We start from the raw sequence: 25,262 nt of genomic DNA, 5'->3' as shown, positions 1-25,262 counted from the left end.
TCTCTTATATATTTCTCTTATAATAATAATTCAAACAAAGCATCCCACATTTTTATGACTTGTAGAAAACCCCTTACTTTAATGTTGGTGGTTAGTTTCTCCTAAGAGTATCTCATTATATTTGTAAAATCATGCACTGTAATATTGAAGATGAGTATTACATTATCTATAGTAAAATTAAAGACCGTTTTATCTACTTTGAATACAAAGTTTGATGTAGTTAGAGATGTATACTTTTTGGGGAATTCTAAGGAGCAACAATGATAAAAACAATTTATGTACTACCTATATATGCTATTCTACATTTAAGAAGGATAAATGTGAGAAGAAGAAGATATAAATACATAATATTGATCATGTGTTGTGATTAGCATACAATTCCATTTTCAGGTTCTTCTGATAAAAATGTAAAACTACCATTTGGTAGTGGCATTTAAAAACTCCACTGCTAAGTATGAAGGTATAAAAATGAGCATGCATTAATGTGGGACATATTTCAGCCAGAAAGCATTGAAATGTACTAAGGTTTTGACAAGTTTGAGAGTGTGTGTGTGTGTGTGTGTGTGTGTGTGTGTCTGTGTGTGTGTGTGTGTGTGTCTGTGTGTGTGTCTGTGTATTAGGTCTGTAAATGGCTTACATATTTTGGTAACTCTAGCACGTGAATGGTGAATGTATCTCTGTTTTGGGGAGATGGGAACAGGATTGTAGTCCTAATATATTGGGATTAATTCTTCAACTGTATACTGAAATATAAGAAAAATAGTAATTTTTGAAGGAAATGAACCAAAAGAGAGTCCAGAAGCATACTTTTTAATTATATGAAAATTTGAAGTAAACTTAACATGACACTTAGTGTCATTGGGAAAAAGGTAGATTGTTCAGTAATTTATATTCGATATCCATATGAAGAGAAAATGAATTTCAGTTTCAAATGTAAAGACATAAGGTACTAGATGAATTTAAATGTATTATATTTATAGTCTTCAAGTAGGGAATGTCTTTTTTTTGGGGGGGGGGGATGTCTTTTTTTAAAAGCAAGATTTGAGGACTAGCAACTGTAAAGGAAACATTGACAGATTTTTGCCTTATCAAAACTATGTAAGGAAAGAAATATTTAAAGAACACTAATAAACTGAAAGAATTATAATGTATTTAATAGAATTATATTTCTAATATAGGAAGAGATCCTTCTAATCAATAAGAAAAAAAATTTTTTTAAATGGACACAGTAACTGAATATGTAGTATAAAGGAGAAAATCTGTAAATGACAACTGAGTAGTTAACAGTTGAACAAATCCATTAGTATTTCAACAAATATGGGTTAAAATAAGAAATAGGCTCCCCTACCCCCCACATCTGAATGAGAAAAATAAGAAAGAATAATACCTAGGATTGGTGACTGCTAAGTGAGAGTGAAAATTGTGCAGTCATTTTGAAGGGCAGTTGGACAGTGTATTTTAAAACTAATAATGTTCATGAGCATAACCTAATCTTTTACTTAAATATATCCTGCAAAAACAGCTCTATAAGTGTACAGGAATGTTCATCATAGCAAATCTGTGTTGTTGTTAGGTCAAAAAGTTAGAACACAAACATAAATCAATGGGTGAAATCTTTCAGCTATCCACAGTGTGATACTTTCCATGAAAAGTAAGTTGCAAAATACCTTTCTATGTCAATAAATATAGATAATACATTTTTAAAAATGAATATGTGTATTCCATTTAATGAATATATCTTAATTTAAAAAAACTGTTTCTGTAATGGTGGACACTTAGGGTCCTTCCGGTTTTTCACTATTATAAATAAGGCTGTGATGAAAGTTCTTACATACAGTTTGATGTGTACTTGCTGCTCCTTTCTTTGGAGTGAGTCCAGGAATTGCTGAGTCAAAAGTTATATCCAGTTTGCATTTTGATACTTAGTGCCAAATGCAGTTTTATACCAGAAGGTGGTATAAAAGTTGGAAATTTAAAAATAGCCATAAAATTGAATAAACTATGCAGTGTGACCTAGTATATTACAAAAGCTTGTTTGAAGCTATTACAAATAAAATACCACTAAATTAGATTTTTTAAAAAGAAATGTTAAGTATCCTCTTTATTTATTTTTAAAATAAATTATGTTATAATAAACTTATGGAAGAGTTGCAAAAATAGAAATTCCTGTATGTCCTTACCCTAACGTTAGTATCTTCTGTAACCATGGCTCATTGGCAAAAATAACAAATTAAAATTGGTGTATTACTGTTAATTAGTTAAATACTTAAATACCAGTTTTTCCACTAAGCTCTTGATTCCAGAATCCAATCTAGAGTACTACATTGTATTTAGTTTTCATTTCTTCTTAGTCTCCTCTAGTCTGTGATAGTTTCTCAGTCTTTGCTTATTTAAAAAAATTTTTTTTAATGTTTATTTTTGAGAGAGAGAGAGAGAGAGAGCGAGCATGAGTGGTGGAGGGGCAGAGAGAGAGGGAAACACAGAATCTGAAGCAGGCTCCAGGCTCTGAGCTGTCAGCACAGACCCTGACCTGGTGCTTGAACTCATGAGCCGCAAGATCATAACCTGAGCCGAAGTTGGATGCTTAACTGACTGAGCCACCCAGGCACCCCAGTCTTTACTTATTTTTTATAACCTTTTTTAATGACAGTTTTGAAGATTACTGATCAGGTATTTTGTAGTCAATTTGTGTTTGTCTGATGTTAGACTGGGGTTCTGGTTCTGTGATACGATCATGATTTATCACTGGTAATGTTAACTTTTATCACTTGGTTTAAAATAGTGTCTGTCAGGCTGGAAAGTTACTATTTTCCCTTTCCAAAACCTGTCGTTTGCAATCTGGTTACTTGTTCTGCCCATACTTATGGTCAGGGTGATCAATAAGCTCCACCTCCAGACTCAAAAGGTTGTATGTAGTCTTTCACACAGAAGTTTTTTTTTTTTTTTTTTTTTTTTTAATTTTTTTTTCAACGTTTTTTATTTATTTTTGGGACAGAGAGAGACAGAGCATGAACGGGGGAGGGGCAGAGAGAGAGGGAGACACAGAATCGGAAACAGGCTCCAGGCTCTGAGCCATCAGCCCAGAGCCTGACGCGGGGCTCGAACTCACAGACCGCGAGATCGTGACCTGGCTGAAGTCGGACGCTCAACCGACTGCGCCACCCAGGCGCCCCTCACACAGAAGTTTTTTATTTTGAAAGTCTAATTTATCAATTATTTCTGTTATGGATTGTGCTTTTGGTGTTGTGCATAAAAATCATTGCCAAACCCAAGATTGATTCATTAAATAGCTTTATTGAGATATAATTTATATTCTGTAAAATTCATTCATTTAAAGTGTACAATTCATTGTTTTGTGTGTATTTTTAGTTGTGTAGCCATTACTAGTCACTTTAAGAACAGTTCATAACCTCATAAACCCCATACACATTAGCAGTCACTCTACATTTTTCCCTAATTTCCCCAGCCCTAAGCAAGGACTAATCTATTTTATGTCTATTTAGTTTCCTATAGGTAATAAACATTACCTATAGATGGAATTATATGTGGTCTTTTGTGACATTTTTTGGACTTAGCATGATTTATTCGATGTATTATCTATGTTGTAGCATGTATTCTTTTTAACTGCCAAATAATATTCCATTGAGTAAATATACCTACCACATTTTGTGTATCTGTTTATCTGTTGATGACCATTTGTATTGTTTCTACTTTCTGGCTACCATGAATAATCCTGCTATGACTGTGAACAAGTATTTGTAGACTTGTGTTTTCATTTCTCTGGGGTAGATACCTAGAAGTGGAATTGCTGGGTCATATGGTAATTCTATGAGAAATACAAGATTGATTTTTAAAATATATACGTTTATTATTTTGGAGTAAATATGTGTGACTTTTCTTTTGTTCCTGAGTAGGTAAAAGCTGCATGTAGTTGATTGTCTCCATTTATATCATTAAATGTTTTTAATGTTTCAGTATCATTGAGCATATATGTACATCAGGGACGTATCCATGAATGAAGTGTCTCTATCCTTAAGGAAATGGGAATGTACTATATGTACTATATACTAGAAAAAACATAGCTATATAAGCGATTTCAGTCCAGATTGATAGATGAAATAATCAAGTAGTAGTTGTGTCTCAGAGGAGAGGGAGTTATTCCATCTGCTTGAGAGGATCAGCAGTGGCTGAAGAGGAGATACATACAGAATTAGATATTATTTGATAGTAACTTGGTCAGATAAAGTAGGACAGGTCACTTCAGGCTGATGATCAATATCTGCAAATGTATGGAGATGTGAAACAGTATGGTAATGTGGGAAATTGCAAGTGACTGGACATTGGTAGAGCATACTGGGGGAAGTAGAAATAAAAGACTGGAGAATCAGACAGTGACAAGGTCTAAAAGCCATTTTATACTGTGTTAAGGAGTTTGGGTTTATCTTCCTTCCCCATCTATTTCTCTAAACTGTATTACTCTGTATGTGTGTGCTTGTGGGTGTGTACACTGGCAAAACACGGCACATCTTCCTGGAGTTTGAATTTTGTTCAAAGATTTGGGCATAAAATAATTTTTGCATTGAAATGATCAGATTTTTATAGAATTGAATATTACATTGTAGATTTTATAGATAAGTTTTATGTAATTTTAGAGCCTTTTAGAAATGCTTTGTTTGACTACTTCAAAAGTATAAAGGTATACTGGTTTCTTTAGGCAAAGAGTAGCAGTACTTTGGTCAGTGTATTATGCATAGCTTTTATTACCATATTTCATCCTGACATTTTATTTATTTTTTTATGTTTATTTATTTTTGAGAGAGAGCGCGCACGCGCGCGCATGAGGGGGAGGGGCAGAGAGAGAGGGAGACACTGAATCCAACGCAGGCTCCAGGCTCGACACTGTCAGCAGAGAGCTAGATACAGGGCTCGAACTCATGATCTGCAAGATCATGACCTGGAGCCAAAGTCGGACACTTAACCAATTGAGCCACCCAGGTGCCCCCGTCCTGACATTAAAAAAAACTTATTTAGCAATTGGGATGTGTCTTTAGTCTGTAGCAGTACATAAAATTATGGTGCAGTTTATAATCTTGGATCCTAGACTAGGCAAATATGTCTTTTTCTCAGTAGAAAGCAATAGTAATTATAGAAAACTTGAAATATGTGAGTAATAAAATACTCTGAAATCACGCTGCACTCAAAAGTGACTATAATTTTTGTTTTGGTGTAGTTCCTTCTGGTCTTTTCTGTTTACACATACCGATTATATATTTGTGTTTATATATTTGCGCAGTTGTTTATTGTTTCTTTGCTCAACATTGTATGTTGACTATTGTTCTATATGATTATTCTTTTAACAACACAATTTTAAATGTCATCTGATACTCCATTATATGTATGTAAAATTATTTAATATTTACATTTTTTTATTTTTTATTAAAAAAAAATTTTTTTTAATGTTTATTTATTTTTGAGACAGAGAGAGACAGAGCATGAATGGGGGAGGGGCAGAGAGAGAGGCTCGAGACACAGAATCCGAAGCAGGCTCCAGGCTCTGAGCCATCAGCCCAGAGCCTGACGTGGGGCTCGAACTCACGAACTGTGAGATCGTGACCTGAGCTGAAGTCGGATGCTTAACCGACTGAGCCACCCAGTGCCCCTAATATTTACATTTTAAAAAACATTGTAAAAATCTTGGTTCCACATTATATCTAATTTCCTTAGGGCAAATTTCTGGTAGAATTCACTGGATATGAAGCGTGGTCTTTTTTTTTTTTTTTTAAAGATCCTTAAGAAAAATCATCCATTTGATTGCTAGAAAGTTAGATTGAAGACTGTATAAGATTGAAATCTTTTTGAATTGTTGGAACCCTGAAACTATAAATTATAAAACTTTCTGTCTCTTTTGGCAACTTGTGATTATTTAGAGACGGATAAGCTAGTTAGTGGCCTGTCAAGATTTATGGTGTGTATTTGTGACTCAATTTGCCTATTTCATTTTTTGCTTACTGTGCTGTGGAGCAATATTTCACTTCTCTGAATCTTAGCTTTCTGCCAGCATCGCTTGACTCAGCACAGTAGACAATCAGATATTGGTAAAAGGGTCTAATGGTTACATAATCCTATTTATTGGTCTTAGAATTAATGTGGGCTTACCAAACTTATAATTTTATATGAAATAAATTCAGTAAAGAACAAAGAAGTTGATATTTATTATAGGAAAAAATAGAACACTGTAAGAAGGATTGGAAGTTTTGAGACTTTTGCAGTTTTAGATAAGGTAACTAGAGTGGTACTCACTAAAAAATGACATTTGAGAAAATCATTGAAGTACTTTAGAGAACTAACCAAGCAGATGTTTGAGGGAAGGGCATGGTATACAGAGGAATAGCCAGTGTGAAGGCTTTAAGAGAGGAATATACCTGACATGTTTGAGAAGCAGCAAGGAAGAAGCCATTGTGGCTGGAGAGGATTGAGCAAGTAAGAGAATAGTAGGATAATGTCAGAGAAGTAAGGAAATAGGGAGGCTGGGTCATGTAGAGTCTTGTAAGATCTTTGACTTTTGCTCTGACTGAGATGGCAAGACATTAGAGAGTTTTGAGCAGAGGAGTGACATGCTCTGACTTGTGTTTTTAAGAATATCACCCAGGGTTAAGAATAAACTATGGAGAGGCAAGGAGAGACACAGGGAAATCAGTTAAGAAGCAATTATAGTAATCCAAGGAAGAGATGATAGTGGCTTAGTCCAGCATGTTAGCAAGCAGTATAGAGAGTGAAAAGTTGGAGATAATGTTTCAAAGGTAGAGCTAGCATATTTTTCTGAATGATAGGATGTGGTACGTAAGGAAAAAAAGGAGTCAAGAATGCGCTATCTAGGCTTTAGCAAAATTGAACTATCAGTGGAAATAGGAAGATCACAAGTAGAGGTTTGGGATCAAAACATCTCTTCAAGTTTCATGCAAATTAAATTTGAGAGGTGTGTTACCCAAGTAGATATGTTTTGTAAGCAATTTGAATATATAAATCTGAAGCTTAAGAGAGACATCTGGACTACCAATCAAATCAATAAAAATTTGTTGACATGTAGATGGCTTTTAAAGCTCCCCAAAGAAATAAATATAGAGAAGAAAACACTATGAAAGACTGGGCCTTGAAATGCTCAGTGTTAAGAACTCTGGGAGAGGAGGAAGAGCCAGCAAAGGCAACTGAGATGTAGCCATTGAGTTTGAAAAAACATCCGTAGTGTTATTGGAAGAATGTGGAAGTCGAGTAAAAAAAGTAAACCAGCAGAGATGGACCAAACTGTCAAAAGCTGCTGTTACGTCAGGATGAGGACTGAGAATTTGTCATTGGATTTAACAACATGTTGGTAGTCTGTGACTTTGACGTGCAGCTTTGATAGAAAGGTAATGGCCATAGCCCACCTAGAGTGGATTTAAGAGCAAATATGAAGAAAGATTTAGAAACTGAGAGGAGAGACAACATTTGAGGGTATTTGCTGTAGTGGAGTTGAATAATGGGACAGTAGCTGGTGAGAGAAATGGGATGAAGAGATTTAAGATGAGAATGAAAGCATGATCTAACCATAGGATCTGGTTAGGAATGCGGAAACTTAATGATTCAAGAGAAAAAGGGTAGTATTGCTGAAGCAATGTCCTTGAACTAGTGAAAAAGAGTGTGACATCACTGGTGAAGAGATTGGTATAAAATAGCAGTATTCTCCTGTAGTAAAGGTGACCAAATATATGAGTGCCCATGCTGACATTTAAATATATAGGTGTGTGTGTGGTGACAAATCTGTGGCAGTTTTCTTGATGGTTTCATTTGCTTCAGAGTGGTAGCCAAAAAGGTCTTAGCTATGAATGAGGATCAGTGGGAGAGCTGTGTGAGGTTTGAGAAGAGGGAGGAAAATGTAAAATATGGTCTCTAGCAGAATGGGAGAGTGAACAGACTAGTGAAGTGTGAATGCCAAGCAGAATTAGGGGCCAGCTTTATGTTTGTGATTATGAATTTAAAGTGGGATCAGTCAATATGATTTTATGTATTCATCCAGACTTACTTAACTGCGTGGGTACTAACAAGAGTTAGTTGGAGAATTGGATTTAACTAGGATTATGATTTTGACAAACTAAAGACAATGAAGCAGAAGAGAGCCAAGAAGGCATTAAAGATGTATGCAAGTGAGTGATTGTAATAATTGACCATGTAATGTAATTTGGGGTGATAAGAAAGAGAAGCTGTCTATATATAGTGTATGTATATGTGTATGTATATATATACATAGTAAAGGAGAGAAGTTTAAAGATATTGAGAGGCCAGGTTATTAGAAGTGTCATTTATGGAAATATTAAAATCTTAGGAATTAAAACCGGTGAATGTTGGAGAGGTCAGTAAACCAGGAACTAAAATTGTCTAGCAATGAGATTGATGACCCAAGAGAGGTAGCTTACATCAGTAATGAGAGGTAGTGAGAGATATAACCTAACATATAACATGAAAATCAAAGCTGGCAGATTTAGGGTAGGAGATGTAGAGATAGCAGTTCTTCTGTTCCATCTTCAGGGCCACGGGTATAAGACATGTGTGGGGGAGGATAAAGGTCACCACTTGAGAGCTGCAAGGGAAGCAGTGTTCTTAGTGGGGAGCTGGGTTTCTATTCGAGCACTGGTTGGCAGACTATAGCTCACAGGAAAAATCTGGCCCACCACCTGTTTTTGTATGCCCCATGAGCTAAGAATATTTTTTATATTTTTTAAATGATTGATAAGAGTTCAAAAGAAGGAAAATATGACATGTACAAATTGTATGAAATTCAGATTTCAGTGCCCATAAAATAAAGTTTTATTGGGACATAGCCACATTCATTCTTTTTTGTATTATCTGTGACTGTTTTTGTGCTACGGTGTCTGAATTGAGTAGTCCAGACAGAATTCCTACAGGACATTGTTATTGCTTCACATGGCTACTCAGCTAAATCACAGTGATACAATTACAGCTGAACAGAGTTTCATGTGTATCACCATATGACAGCATTTTATTTTATTTTTTTTTACCAGTGCATACCCCATTGTGTCAAAAAAGAGAAAAGTGTGGGGCGCCTGGGTGGCTCAGTCGGTTGAGCATCCGACTTCGGCTCAGGTCATGGTATCGCAGTTCGTGAGTTCGAGCCCCGCATCAGGCTCTGTGCTGACAGCTCAGAGCCTGGAGCCTGCTTTGGATTCTGTGTCTCCCTCTCTTTGCCCCTTCCCCGCTCATGCTCTGTCTCTCAGAAATGAATAAACGTTAAAAAAATTAAAAAAAAAAAAAAAAGAGAAAAGTGAACTTTGAATGTTACCATTTTGAGGCATAGTCAAGTGTGGATTATTTTGTGAAGTTAAATGGCAAAGCATTGTTTATTATGCAGTGATACTGTAGCTGTGCTGAAATTATATATATTGACATTACCAGAGTCAGCCCTCATTGTAATATTCCCAAATCACAGGAAAGCAAAAATAGAAAAAAAAAAGAAAATTTGAAATGGAATATCTAATTACAGAATTTTATTCACAAAAAAAAAAGGAATGAGGCTGTGACCTTACATTATTAGTCTATGAGTGGCTTGTTAGCCAAACAGGGAAAGCTGTTCACCAATGGTGAGTGTTTGCAGCAGCAAAAAAAAATAAAAAATAAAAATATTGTATATAGAGAAAAATTTCCTTAAGACTATTAGCTTTTTGGCAAGAACACTTGCTCAAAGAATTGAGGTCATTGAGAGCAACATCAATAGTCAAAAAATAAGACGAACAATTTTGAGTGATTTTCCTTGATTCGTGTTTATTTTAGGAGTCAGCGCTGAGTTTGGAGTAACTAAAGAATTATCTTCTCTGTGTAGTCTGCATGGAACAAGTATAGGCAAGAATATTTTTAAAGAAAGATGAGAAAATAACAGGTACAGTTTGAAATGGAGTCTGCTAAGGTGTGTTACAAGTGATAGTAGTTAAAATTACGTATGGTACAGAAAAAGGCTTAGTTGGACAAATTGACAAAGCTTGTGCAAACAGCAAGGTGGTTGAGGCCTATATTTATTTATTTTATTATACATCAGCAGGTACATTGTGGAAAATATCTGAATCTATCATATGTTATTTTACCACAGTGTAAGTGGTACATCATTCTTTCTTGTGGACTTACATCATCAATTCTGTAAATTTTTGTTAGAAATTGGAACTGAACATCCAATTTATCTTAGTATAAAGCAAGTTGATTGCTTAGCAGTGGTGATGTTTAGTTGTGATTTTTTAAAAAAGATTGTTACAGACTAAATTTTGTGTAGTCCCATTCCCCCCACCCCCTCTGCCATTTATTTTGTCAAAGCCTTAAACCCCAATGGCTGTATTTGGAGATAGGGCCGATAAGGAGGCAATTAAGGTTAAATGAGGCCATTAGGGTGGGGCTCTGATAAGATAGGTTGGTGTCCTTAACCTTGTCTCATACTTGAGATCAAGTGAACACACAGAGAAATGGCAGCTGCCAACAAACCAAGAAGAGAGGCCTCACCAGAAATTACACGTTGGTCCCCTGATCTTGGACTTCCAGCCTTTAGAACTGTGAGAAAATAAATGAATGTTGTTTAAAGCACCCAGTCTATGGTATTTTGTATGGTAGTATGAGCTATCTAAGACAAAGACAAGATGAAGGTTTTTCTAAGTGAGAAGAGCCATGTTCAATTGTCACTGAGTTTTCATTAAACACTGATTAATTTTGGAAGTTAGTTTTTGTCCCAGACTTGGTAATGTTTCTTAATGAATACAACCTAAAATTAACAGGCAAAACCGCGCTTATTATGCCATATGTAAATTAATAAAGTCATTTGAATCACGAATCAAGCTGCTTTATATACTTCCTGTGCTGTCAGAAATTAAAACAGGAAGCAAGATCATCATTCCCACATAAATTTGCAGCAGATATATTTTCTGAGCTCCAGCAACAGACTTTGTAGCCTTTTTATTGCTCTAAACCTCATATAACCAGAGCTAGGGATCCTTTCTCAACTCCACAGCCTATTATATAACACATCCTGGTTCAGAATTCTCTTAACTCTCATCTGGAGCATTACAGTACTCTTAAAATTCTATTAACTTCCAGTATTGTCCTTATCCAGTTCATCTTTTTACATATTTCCCAGAGTGGGTTAGCTGAAATGTAAATTTAACTGTGTTTATCTGCCTTATTTCCTTTCACGATGTTTCTCCGCTCCCAACAGATCCCACAGGACTCTCAGGGACTGCATTATGGAAGAATTCAAAGTAGATGAGGCTCCAGCCCCTCTCTGATATCCCCACCACCACACCACTACCCTCCTGAAGCAGGGCACTTTCTTTTATCTATTTTACATATTGAGTTGCTTTAAATTTTATTGTGAGAAGGATTTTTGATGATTAAAGTTTTATAGCTACTGGTCTACAGGTAAAGTTCAAGCTCCTTAAGCAGTTTGGGGTTCTACAGCACCTCCTTTGAACCCTTGTCACAAACTTAAGCAACACAGAACTTTCTTCTGTGTAGTTCCTCTGTGCCTTTGCTTATATTACCCATCTGCCTATAGTATTCTTTCTTTTCTTCTCCCCACCTGGCTATTTGCATTGCTTCATTTTAGGCTTGTTTCAGGTGTTATCTCCAGAAAGCCCTTTCTAGCCACCTCCCTCCCAGGCAGGTTGGGGTTAGGCATCTTTCTTAGTGCTCTACAAACTGCTTATCCTCCTTACAGCTTTTTTGTTGTTGTTTGTACTTTTTTTCCATTGTTTATTTCTGTTTCATTTGCTAGAGGTTGGACTCCTTAAGAGGAGGAAATACGTTTTAAAGTCATCCTTCTATATCTACAGTGATTCTAAAGAGCCTGTACGGTAGACATAAATAGTTGTGCAGTATATTTGATTACTGCCTGTATCTTTCTGATGCATCCTGCAGTAGATATGTAACCTAAAATTAAATGTACTTATGTTATCCCTGTGTAAAAATTTGGTTTCTGTTGCATGTGTTTATTGGTCATAATGTGCACAAACACTTGAGTTTAAATGTGCATTTAAAAAGAAAGATGAGAATATCATATGGAGTTTTTATTAATAACTAGAACTTCAGTTTAATAGCTGTTCTGTATTTGTACACGTTGAAATGTGAAGCTTTTCCATGTAATCTCATGCCAGTGTTGACCCATGTGGATTAAAATAGACCTATTTTAATCTATGACCAAATTAGGAATTAGAATATCTATCCAGTGGGGATTTGTAAATTATTGTAGTTTGTAGCATGACAGGTTTATATAAATAATTGCAGAGATTCCCACTGTGTTTTAAGTTAAAAACTAAATTCAAATAGAGAATTCAAATAGAGAAATGTATTGATATAAGTGATTTTTTTTTTTTTTTGCATGTTTTTCTCGGATGTCTTATTTACATCTTCTTGGATCATCAAAACTTACTTGATAAAAAGAAAATTTTATTTCATTAATCTAAAGTATTTACTTGTGATCCCTCAATTCAAATTTGTTGTGTACTTAACTAATTTTCCTTAGTGTGTATTAGTAGTATATTTATTTTCTGAAACATTTCTCAAGTTAGATTTTAATGAAAATATTTTAATAGAATGAAGTCATTTCAGAATTTATTTAAAACAGTTCTTAATACATTGAACATTGCTCTTTTATAAGCTTACATTTTACTATAAAATAGTTCTCAATGAATTTTTTTGTTTTTCAAGAACTTGCCTGTAATGCTTCAATGATTTAAAATTATAAACTTTTCTTTTCATACAGATAAAGACACAATAAATAAAATTAGAGATTTACGAATGAAAGCTGAAGATTATGAAGTAGTGAAGGTGATTGGTAGAGGTGCATTTGGAGAAGTTCAATTGGTAGGTTATTTTAATGAGATTAAAAACCAATAACTTTAGGGACGCCTGGGTGGCTCAGTCGGTTGAGCATCCAACTCTTGATCCCAGCTCAGGTCTCATCCCAGTTGGACTCCGTGCTGGGCTCCATGCTGGGCTCTGTGTTGGATGTGAAACCTACTTTAAAAACAAAACAAAACGATAACTTTAAAATTAAAAAATCCATTTGTGTGTTTAACATATATTATTTGGGATGGTATTGTTTTTTTTATAAAATTGTTGCTTTAAATTATTTTAGATAGTCTTGCCAAAGATGTGAAAAAGCCTAGAGTCAAGTACAGCAGATAATATGAAATATTTTCCCCAAGCATCCATGGGTAGAGAAGAGGTTTCAGACATCAGAAGAGAAATCTATACTTGTAATATTAGACTTCTAAAATGCTGTGGAATCCTAAGTTTTATAAATAGAAAGCAGCATGCATAACCAGGTAGAGGAGATGGAGTGTGTCATAATGTAGAGAATAAAGATTTTTTCTAACATGACTTGCTTCTGGTAATTGAAGCCTTGAGATTATCTAATTGGGATAATTCAGCAGAAGAGACAAAATAAAAGTAGCTAGAACAATAATATTATTTAACAAGTTGTTAAAATAATTTGGTAAATTGTCTTGGTAAATCCTGAGCTTTAATTGTTAACAAAAGGGTTATTATTTTCCATTTTCAATTTTAAAGGTAAGGCATAAATCCACCAGGAAGGTATATGCTATGAAGCTTCTTAGTAAATTTGAAATGATTAAGAGATCTGATTCTGCTTTTTTCTGGGAAGAAAGAGACATCATGGCTTTTGCTAACAGTCCTTGGGTCGTTCAGGTATGATTTTGCTTCTGTTTCATTATTGCTTTATGAGTTTGTAACTAAACGTATGTGAGAAGCTTAGATTGTTTTTTAGAAGAGTAATAGAGAATTTATTATTGATTACAGAATTGTCTGATATATCATTTTTTAATCATAAAATTTAATTTTATTGGGTTGTCTCTAGGAAGAAAGGCCAAAGCAAAATAATTATGTGCCTATAGACTTTAAATATTAGAAAAGTTAACTAATCTGCTTTGATTTGGGGGAAGTCGTACATTATTATCTTATAAGAGGATACTTTTATTTAATATTGAAATTTAAGTTTGTTCCCCAGATAAGAGATCCTTTTCTTTTATTTAACCATCTGTTCCTCTATTTGTCTCTCTTACTTTGTGGAGAGGAAGGAATGGGAAAATGAAGGAAAGTTGAGTTAAGGTAGGCCTTCAAATAATCTTGTATTGGCTGTAGGGTTTTCAGTAGAAAGAAAAATACAGTAGAAGTCAGTAGTTATAGGTTCTAGTCTTAACGGTCAAAGACCTGTCTATGAAGCTGTGGCCAAGATAATACATCTCTGGGCCTCAATTCCCTTGGTCAAAAATGTGGAAATTGCCTTAGATTGTTTTTTCCAACTATGGAGATCTCAGGTGAAGTCATGGGGACAAGCAGGAATTTGGGTAGGTTATAATTCTGGGTTTTCTGTTTCTACCTCAACTAGAGTGACTCCGCATTTTTTTTGTCTTATGTATTGGGGGTTCTTATGTAAAGATATATGGGGTAAGTAAATCATCTTCTGGTTTTAAAAAAAGAAAAACTGCCGGTACACTAATCATTTCTAAATTACTAATATGAATTTTGTGATTTATTAATTTACAGTATATAGTAGAGTATCCTAAAGAAGCATACTAGTAATTGGAATAAAGAGAATATGGAAAATGTTTAAGATTTACATGTGACTTTTTATACCTGAAATGTCTGCTCTATTTTTATCAGTTGTATGGAGCAGGGATTTTCAGGCTCAGTATTATTGACATTTTGGGCCAGATAGTCTTTCGTTGTTGGGGCTGTCCTGTACATGATCAGATTTTTAGCAGCATCCCTGGCTTCTACCCAGGGGTTGCCAGTAGCAGCCCTCCCCAGCCCACATACCATTTGCAACAACAGAAATTGTGTTTAGATACTGTTGAATGTTTACTTGGGTGGTAGTTGGGGGGGGGGGGGGTGGTGTCAGAAGACACTTATTTCCTCTGGTTGAGAACCACTGCTACCAAATCAACATTGTTTCTTTAATTATGGTGCCCAAATGACAAATTGTATCCTTTAATTTGGGATAGCCATGAGATGCCACTTAGTTTCTTATCCTTTCCTAAAATATCTTTTTAAATTAAAATAACTAAATTGGTAACTAAAATCATTAAACACTACTGAAAAAATGAAACAAAGATTTTAAGTCAAATGTCTGTGTAAATAAGGTATCATTTTCTCTAGGGCTTTATTTTTAGTTTGATTCTAATCTTCTTGTGTTTACTCATTTAAAATGTTCTTTTGTGGGGCGCCTGGGTGGCTCGGTTGGTTAAGCGTCCGACTTCGGCTCAGGTCATGATCTCGCGGTTCGTGGGTTCGTGCCCCGCGTCGGGCTCTGTGGTGACAGCTCAGAGCCTGGAGCCTGTTTCGGATTCTGTGTCTCCTTCTCTCTGTGACCCTCCCCCGTTCATGCTCTGTCTCTCTCTGTCTCAAAAATAAATAAACGTTAAAAAAAATTTTTTTTTAAATGTTCTTTTGTAAATTTGCTCTTTTTTTAACTTCAGCGCTGGTCAAATAAGAAATTATATTTATGCTTGGTATTCTTGTGAATTTCATATCAATGGACCTCACTCTTCCTGCTTGACTCTAGCTGTTGTCCTCTTCCTGCTTGTTAGTTGTTACTGCTCCTCCTCTTATTGACTGCTCTTACTTATTGAGCATCTGTTGTACCCATTATGTTCTACATTCACTAATCTTTTTAACAACTCTCAAAGGTAGTTAATCCTTATTGATATGCCTCCAATTTATAGATTAATTTATGCTTCTCTTCATTAGACATTTTTAAGCACTTACAAACTGCCACTGCTAGGTCCAGTCTTTGACCTAGCAGCAGGTATAAAAGTCAAACAAGTTTATATAGTCCCTTAAATTTTTCTGGAAGAGATTGTAGTGATAGAGACTTAAGGAGGTTAAACAGATTGCCCCGTCACACAGCTAATGGACAGCTGAGGCTGTAATCGTTTTTTTAGACTTCTTGAGAATTGTGGTATTAATATAAATTTAGCAGTAGACCTCACCAAAAGCACGTTAAGTCAGAATCACAATATTTCTTTGCTTAGGAGACTTGAAAGTATTATAATTTTTAAAAAATTCTCACTGTATAAAATTTAATTAGTATAGCAACATATAGAGAAAAAAGTTTCCAACTCCTTAAAAATAACCACAGTTAGGGGTGCCTGGGTGGCTCAGTCGGTTGAGTGTCCGACTTCGGCTCGGGTCATGATCTCACACTCCGTGGGTTCGAGCCCTGCATCGGGCTCTGTGCTGACAGCTCAGAGCCTGGAGCCTGCTTCGGATTCTGTGTCTCTCCCTCTCTCCACCCCTCCCCTGCTCATGCTCTGTCTCTGTCTCAAAAATAAATAAAAACATTTAAAAAAATTAAAAAAAAAAAAAATCACAGTTAATAGTTCCTTTGAATATGCAAGGGTCTTTGTGGTATTTATGTTTGTGTGTGTCTTTTTTTTAAAGAGCACTATAATTACTGCAATTTGATTATTTTAATTAAATCTTAGTATTTTTGCCATTTTTTTAATGAAACAGTTTCGCTTAATGATTTTTTTTTCTGTATTTGAATAGCTTTTTTATGCATTCCAAGATGATCGTTATCTCTACATGGTGATGGAGTACATGCCTGGTGGAGATCTTGTAAACTTAATGAGCAACTATGATGTGCCTGAAAAATGGGCACGATTCTACACTGCAGAAGTAGTTCTTGCATTGGATGCAATCCATTCCATGGGTTTCATTCATAGGTAAAGATAAAAATGCTTTAAATTTTTTCATTTGTTGAAGGGGGAGGCTGAAAATTACTTAAACTTAATTTGATTAGCATTTCCTACTTGAAATCCACCTCTTCCCCTCTCATGTGACATAAGTGGTATTTCAGAATTTAAAACTTTGAAATTCATAGTGTTATTATTTCAGCTTAATGTTGATATAAATGTATTCTTTAATGTCCCTTAATCTGATTACATAGCTTTTATCTGGTGTTCTGAAAAATAAAAATTACAAGCTGGTTTTCTGAGGTAGTGCCAGAGAGTTAACACTTTAAATTTTGTACACAAATTAAATTGCTTTTGATTAGCTTTTTATGCAAAATTTTAAATATATAAATCAATTTGCTTTTAATTAGTGAATAAATCATATTTATTTGTTAGAAGAACAATTTCATTTCTGCAAACACTGCTTGAATCCAATGCAGTTGCTGTGCCAAGTGCCAGTGATAACAAAAATGAGCATGATTTAGACCGAGTCCTGGGGTTATTTATATATTTATGTTGAAAAATGTGTTTCAGTTACTTTTATGTCTGAGTGTAATGTTTTTTATGGTTATTCTCTCTCATGGTTTGCCTTCTGCTTTGGAAGAATCAAACTCAAATTTTAATAAAAGGGAATATTAAATGTCCTTCTCTGAGGCATTAACATGTAAAGGAGTTTCCCTCCTGAAGTTCAATTTATAGATGTGATAGAAACACCTAAGGATCAGAAATGGCCTTATCTATAATGAGTAAAGATACATGGCCTAAAATAACTGCCTCATAAAATTTTGATCAGTGTCTGACCAGTTTTAGAAACACTCTACTGTTTTCGTTTTCCCCCCTCAGAGATGTGAAGCCTGATAACATGCTGCTGGATAAATCTGGACATTTGAAGTTAGCAGATTTTGGTACTTGTATGAAGATGAATAAGGTTAAATAATTAGATTTTAATTTAGTTTTTGCCATTTCAAGATAGATGCTTTTTAGAAAAATGCTGTAAGAATGTACTAACCATAGCTGGTCTTGTACAGAATTGGTGTGACCTGTCTTAATTGTTGAAATAGATGCATGGTTTCAATTTTGTATTAGTAACTTGTAAGTGATTTATATTTTTCTCTGTATTTAAAGTAAGTGTTCATTGCCAGGTTTATTAAATCCTTTATAACAACTCTGTAATATACACTACTACTGGTAACTAGAAATGGAATTAGTCACTAACTACTAAGACCAGTGATAAAATTAGACTTTCATAAAAATTGGATCTCAGTGATATGTGTATTTTTTAGTGTTTTACTTAGCCTTCTGAGAACATGTAAAAGATCTTACTACCTATTTTGGGAGTCAATCTTTAAAGATACCATCCTCATTACTTACATAATAAATAACATGTTTATAGCTGAAGTAGCAAGTATGCTTACTTTGTTTCAGTTGAAACAATTTATATTCTTTGAAACTTAACACAGAACAATATCAAAAAATCGTATTTATTATTTCAAAAGGAGAATTATTTTGGTTAGAAGAAAATACTACATGGAACTTTTGTGTGAACATTTAATTGTAATTCTGTTGTGTTAATACCAGCTAAAATAAGTAACAGATATGTATAGTTTTTGCATTTAGTTTTGGTGGGGGGGGGTTTGGAGAGTTAAAATTCATATTAAGTAGATATTCAGTGTGCTCAGTGCTATTACACCCTTTTCTTTTACACATGCTTCCCCATTTTATATTTGTACAGTCAATTCTTGAATGTTTTCTTCACAGTTTCAAGCAGAGTTAAATTGAACAACTATTTTAGCAAAAAAATATATATAATTAAATCAGCCTTTATATATTAATGTTATCAAATGATCATCCTATCAGTCCCTCAGTCTGTTTGTATTGGCTTATATAGTTGTTCTCTGCAGTTCAGATGAGGTCATTATATTGGCACAACTGTTTGGCAGTGTGTCTTCCTAGTGAGTATTATTACAAAGTAAAAATCACTGATGTATCCACACATACGCATATTACAAATATATTACATATATAATATGTATATGTGATTAGAGTGTGTTCATTTTTATCAAGTTTGCATTAGGTTTTAATATATCTTATAGCCCAAAGATTTAGAATTCTACAGGTTTTATTAGGAAAGTCCTTTTAAATAATTGAGGCTTTATATTTGTATCCTAATTCAAAAGTTGAACTGCCACTCTTTTTAGGAAGGTATGGTACGATGTGATACAGCAGTTGGAACACCCGATTACATTTCCCCTGAAGTATTAAAATCTCAAGGTGGTGATGGTTATTATGGACGAGAATGTGACTGGTGGTCAGTTGGGGTATTTTTATATGAAATGCTTGTAGGTGAGTAAAGGAGAATTTTGTGTACCTCTAACATAGTTGTTCATTCCAAAACTTAGCCATTTTTCTTCTTCTAATAAAATATTTGTTACATTAAGCAATATTAATTTTGTTTGTAGAAAGCAAACTGATCCAAACTTGCTTTGTATGTTTTTAAAAGCTATTTAGAAGCTTAAAGCAACTTTGTGATATGTTTTCTTTTATGTATATATGTTAAGTATGTCTTTAATGCATATGTAGTAATCCTTATACAGGTAATATTGACTCTTTTCCTTTGAAACTGATTTTTTTAATGTATCTTATTTATTTTTCTTTTGTTTCCCTATCAATTTTTCAGGTGATACACCTTTTTATGCAGATTCTCTGGTTGGAACTTATAGTAAGATTATGAACCATAAAAATTCACTTACTTTCCCTGATGATAATGATATATCAAAAGAAGCAAAAAATCTTATTTGTGCCTTCCTTACTGACAGGTAAATAGTCTTAACATTGAACTTTATTCTAAGGAAATTCTCATTTTGCTGCTCAATATTTGAGGTCTGTATCTGAGCTCCTATATTTGAACTATTGAAATAAAAATATAACCATTCCCCAAATCATTCATGACAGTGAAATCTAATATTTTATGATATTCTAGATGGCTTTTCTGGATCTCAAGTCACTTGTGTTACCTCAGAATTTGAAGTAATACTCTTTTCTGATGGCTAGACTAGATGATTTTTTTAAATTTCATTGTTGAATTTTTTAACTTGGTTAAGTATAAAAATTATATTTTCTTGAGTCTGAGGGTTTTTTTTTTAATTTTTTTTTTTTTTAACGTTTATTTATTTTTGAGACAGAGAGAGAGCATGAACGGGGGAGGGGCAGAGAGAGAGGGAGACACAGAATCCGAAGCAGGCTCCAGGCTCTGAGCCATCAGCCCAGAGCCTGACGCGGGGCTCGAACTCACGGACCACGAGATCGTGACCTGAGCTGAAGTCGGACGCTTAACCAACTGAGCCACCCAGGCGTCCCCTGAGGGTTTTTTAAATACATGTTAACATCTCTGAAATTAGAATACATCTTCTAGTCAATGGCATATATTAATTTAATTGGGAACATTTATTTCTTAGTGATGGGAAAATGATGCATCTTCCACTTGATACTGTTTAAGATAATGCAGTATTGTATAGTTGAAATCTGCTAAGAGAGTAGAATTTAAATGTTCTTACCCACTCCCCTCCCCACCCCTCCCCGCCCCACCAAAGGGTAAATATGTGAAGTGGTAGATGTATTAATTAACTCAATGGGAGCGTTCTTTCACAATGTAAAAACATCACTTTATACTCTACATATCTTAAGATTTTGCCAAATGTACCTCAGAGCTGGAAAAAAAGATTTAATTATGTATGATTGTATATTTGTTGAAATTAAGTAAATAGTGCAAAGCTATAAAGATGTATTTCCTACCTCCTTTCCTTTAGAGATGGTCATTGGTATGATGTCTTTCTGATTCAGTAAGCATTTTTATAAATGTATATGCATGTATGTGTTTTAGAAACAAAAATGGCATATTTTGTGTACCCTTATGGTATACTTTTTTAAGCATGAACCAAATGACTTACTAAGATTATGTTTGATATTTATGTTTATATATTGTTAATTTAAATATTTGGGAGGCCTAGTGCTTTTAGATATGTTTCAATTTTAAATTCATTATAATTAAAATAAACTTACTGTCCTTCATTTTTTCCTTTAGAGCTTGAAATATACAGTATTTCAAATTTTTACATTTAATATATGTACTCTATAAATATAAGTACTATGCTGTACGTTAGGTGCTAGGGATAAAGAAATGAAAAAGATATACATCCACTGTTCACTACCTCATAGTCCTTTGGAGGAAATAGACAAGCAAATGAGACATTTATTGTACAGAGAGATAAGTACTCTGAGTTTAATACTGTTTATATCCCGTAGAACCATGGACAGTTTCCCTGATCTGGCCTGGGGGAGTCAGTGAAACCTTTTTTTAGAAAACAATTTTTTTAAATGTTTGTTTATTTTTTAAAAAAATTTTTGAGGTTTATTTCTGAGACAGAGCATGAGTGGGGGAGGGGCAGAGAGAGAGGGAGACACACAATCCAAGGCAGGCTCCAAACTCTGAGCTGTCAGCACAGAGCCTGATGCGGGGATCTGAGTTTAATACTGTTTATGTGCCATAGAACCATGGAGAAGTTTCCTGATCCAGCCTGGGAGAGTCAGTGAAAGCTTCTTTTAAAAAAAAATTTTTTTTTTTTTAATTCTTGAGAGAGAGAGAGAGAGAGTGAGCGAGCGTGAGCAGGGGAGTCAGAGAGAGAGAGAGAGAGAGAGAGAAACAGAATTTGAGGCAGGCTCCGGACTCCCAAGCCGTCAGCACAGAGCCCGACGCAGGGCTCGAACCCACAAACTGCAAGATCATGACCTGAGCGAAAGTCGGACTGTCAACCGACTGAGCCACCCAGGCACCCCATGTTTATTTATTTTTGAGAGACAGAGAGACAAAGTGTGAGCAGGGGAGGGGCAGAGAGAGAGGGAGACACAGAATCCAAAGCAGATTCTAGGCTCTGAGCTATCAGCACAGAGCCTGACGTGGGGCTTGAATCTACGAACTGGGAGATCATGACCTGAGCCGAAGTCAGAGGCTTACCTGACTGAGCCACCCAGACACCCCAGTGAAAGCTTCTTAAAAAGATGTCACATTATATCAAAAGCAATTTATCTTTTAACTCATGAAAAATTTTGGAATTCGGGATATTCTTGTTTATAAGTACTCTAGTAGAGAACAGAAGTTGTTGAGTTCTCCTTTCCAAATCAGCTAAAGGCACATTTTTAAACATTTTATCTCTGTGTATACCTAAGAGGCCAGGAATCAGTAATTTGTCCCATTAAAACTCAGTTTTGTAGTAATGTCAAAAATTAGTTGTCATTGGTTTTTGACTGGTCACAAATATTTATAATAGGGTATTAAATGGAAATTTTAAATTTAAGATGTCTTTCTGAGCTTTTGTTAGCTTTTGGTATAAAGTTCTTGGTTGCAAAAAATGTATAACTACCACTGTTTTGAAAATCTATCAAGAAAATTCACTGTATTATGGGGCACCTGGGTGGACTAGTTGGTTGGGCACCCGACTTTGGCTTAGGTCATGATCTCGCAGTTTGTGAGTTCTAGCCCATGTCGGGCTCTGTGCTGACAGCTCAGAGTTTGGAGTGTGCTTTGGATTCCCTGTCTCCCTTTCTGTCTGCCCCTCCCCTGCTCATGTTCTGTCTCTCTCTCTCTAAAAAATGAATAACATAAAAAAAAAAAAAAATTCACTGTTTCATTCATGATACTAATGAAGCAAGGCAAGTGATTTATCAGTATTTTTGTTGTCAATAGAAAAGTCATTGAGTATCAACAAGTCTGTGTTTTTCATATATATATATATATATATGTGAATTTTTAAGTTTATTTTGAGAGAGAGAGCACGAGCAGGGGAGGGGCAGAGAGAGAATCCCAAGCTGACAGCACAGAGCCCAATGCAGGGCTTGAACCCACCAACCGTGAGATCATTACCTGAGTTGAGCCAAAATCAAGAGCTGGACACTTAACTGACAGAGCCACCCAGGCACCCCCTCATACATATTTTTAAAAATTCTTTAGGATTCTGTCTTCAACTAGTTTTTTAATTTCAGCTGAAAATTACACTGACAACCAATGTAATTTCAAGGTGAAATAAAACTATTTTTATCATCATGCACAGATTTTAGCATTATGTCCACAAAGATATCTGGACAGGTTATAATAATATCTTAAATGATTAGTAACTTTTTTCTTTCCCTCTATTCAGAGAGGTGAGATTAGGACGAAATGGTGTGGAAGAAATCAAACGACATCTTTTCTTCAAAAATGATCAGTGGGCTTGGGAAACACTCAGAGACAGTAAGTTATTTTTGTCTTGAACAATACAGTGGATATTCAAAAGTAGTTGTAGTAAATAATCTGTTGAAACTTCCATGCTAATATATGTGTATAATAAAAATCTAAAGTACACAGATGTGGTTATGTATATTATCCTACCCTAATTAGAGAGAGACTATTTGATAATATTGGGAAAATAGTACTGCTACTTCTTTTATATCCCATTTGAGATACCAAGATGAAATATTATATAAATGAGGTGGAATTAGGCTCAGCAGTCATGCTTTGATATTTGATCTTTGTTGACTTGCCTTTTGTCTTAGTATTAAAATACCTCATTGTGAAGAAAGTTCATAAAGGGTAATTTAAATTAAAATATATTTCCTGTGAAAGGACAAGTTATCTTGTTTTTACTAAACTTAAAATATAAAATATAAAGTTCTATTATTGATAAATACCAGAATTTAATTTGTATGTAGATACAGGAAATTACAGTATACTTGATTCCATCAGATTTGCAGCTTGCAGTTCAGAAATGAAAATATGTAGTGTGCAAGAGGTTCATTTTCAGTCAGGTTAGGACATTGCCCTACTTAAAAAAAAAAAGTTAAAATTATAAATGATTCACAGAAAACCTTGTTTAACATAATGGACTAAAAATTATAATGGTACCCAAGTTGACCAACATCTTTTTGTGGATTTGGAAGGCCAAGCATTCATCTTTTTCCTGTTGAAGTCTCAGGAATTTTTTCCCTATTCACAGAAAGGATAATATATACCAGTTCCTAACTTCCTGCTGTAGCAGTAACAGTAAACAGTAATAATGGAAATAAATTCAGCTGTGTGGTTTTAGAAACAGTTACAAATTAAATAGGTAGTACATACTTGTCTTAATGACTCCCTGTGTAGTTGAGACTGTGAGGGAAAGATTAGAAGAAATGAATCTTGTTAATTTTGAAGAAGCAGTTTGTAGTTTTGCCAACATTAGTGAAATATCCTAGTTACCAAATATTTTTAAAGTAACAGTTATATTGCCTTCAGGTATAGCACATACACTGTATACAGGCTATACAGTTGACTGAGAGGGAAAAGGGGAAATAAATTCTTGGAGGAATTAAAAAAATTATACTACTACAAAGAATGACACTGAACGACCTGCCATGTGGAAAAGCTACAGGCACATCTTGACCCTCAGAATTTATTAATAGTTATATACTGGGAAATAGAGAACTTCCTCCTCCTGACAAGTAAATGTGACATGATTATTGTCTTTACGCTGCATGAGAAACTGATGTAAAGACCAGGATGAAGACAATGGGATGATGAATTGTTGCACTGAAAAATTTCGTGGGTTTTTTTTTCAAGCTATGCTCTTAGAAGTTTAAGAAAGCTGAAAGTTTACAGATACAATTATAATCTGAAGAAAATTTAAAAGGCGATTGAAGAAAATAACAAAGTATCTTTCATATTGGTTTAAATTATTTTTCAGAGTGAAACGATGCATAAATAACCATAGAATAACCACAGAGTAAATCGCTGTAAACAGTAGGGAGGACATATTTCATTTAGTGTACTGAAAAACTGGTATTAATTAGGAGAGGGGGTAACCTAGTCAACAAATACTGAACATATGCTATATTCTGAGTACTGTTCTATTTCAGGCACTAGGAAAACATCAGTGGTCAAACCAACAAAAGTTCTTCTAGTGGAATTGGGGAGTCCAAATCAATGGCATTTTATGATATTGTTATACCTCCTTAATGTAACTGTTTATATTAATTTAAAGAACAGGTAAAATGAATTACTTTATTGATTTAAATCAAACTTTAAAGAATTTCTATAATTAGGTAATTTTATTAGTATTAGTGTTATTTCTCTATCTTTTTTTAAAATTTTTTTAATGTTTATTTTTGAGAGATAGAGACAGAGCATCAGCAGGGGAGGGGCAGAGAGAGAGGGAGACACAGAATCCAAAGCAGGCTCCAGGCTCCGAGCTGTCAGCACAGAGCATGATGCAGGGCTCAAACCCACAAACCGTGAGATCATGACCTGAGCTGAAGTCAGACGCTTAACCGACTGAGCCACCCAGGCGCCCCTCTCTATCTTTTTAAAAATCTATATTATCTGTGATTTTGCTATGGTGTACTTAGATTTAACATAAACACTTTGCTATCTTTTCCTAATCCTAATGGCTCCTATTTTGTAGTTATTGTTAAAAA

The 25,262-nt window shown here is 34.7% G+C and overlaps 1 protein-coding gene across 4 annotated transcripts in view; it reads left to right on the top strand.

Moving 5' to 3' along the window:
• ROCK1 (Rho associated coiled-coil containing protein kinase 1) overlaps positions 1-25,262 on the top strand; it is a 162,384-nt gene that overhangs the window by 47,148 nt on the left and 89,974 nt on the right. For all 4 annotated transcript variants that reach the window (XM_060613398.3, XM_060613397.2, XM_060613396.2 and 1 more), the window contains 7 exons: positions 12,788-12,888; positions 13,597-13,734; positions 16,597-16,772; positions 17,625-17,709; positions 18,980-19,124; positions 19,459-19,597; positions 22,973-23,064. In XM_060613398.3, coding sequence (XP_060469381.1) covers positions 12,788-12,888; positions 13,597-13,734; positions 16,597-16,772; positions 17,625-17,709; positions 18,980-19,124; positions 19,459-19,597; positions 22,973-23,064 — 876 coding nt within the window. The remainder of the gene's footprint in view (positions 1-12,787; positions 12,889-13,596; positions 13,735-16,596; positions 16,773-17,624; positions 17,710-18,979; positions 19,125-19,458; positions 19,598-22,972; positions 23,065-25,262) is intronic.

This window comes from Panthera onca, chromosome D3, assembly GCF_046562875.1.
Source record: "Panthera onca isolate mPanOnc1 chromosome D3, mPanOnc1 haplotype 2, whole genome shotgun sequence".
Lineage (NCBI taxonomy): Eukaryota > Metazoa > Chordata > Mammalia > Carnivora > Felidae > Panthera > Panthera onca.
The sequence above is the reverse complement of the archived record's forward strand: the minus strand, read 5'-3'. Positions and strand labels throughout refer to the sequence as shown.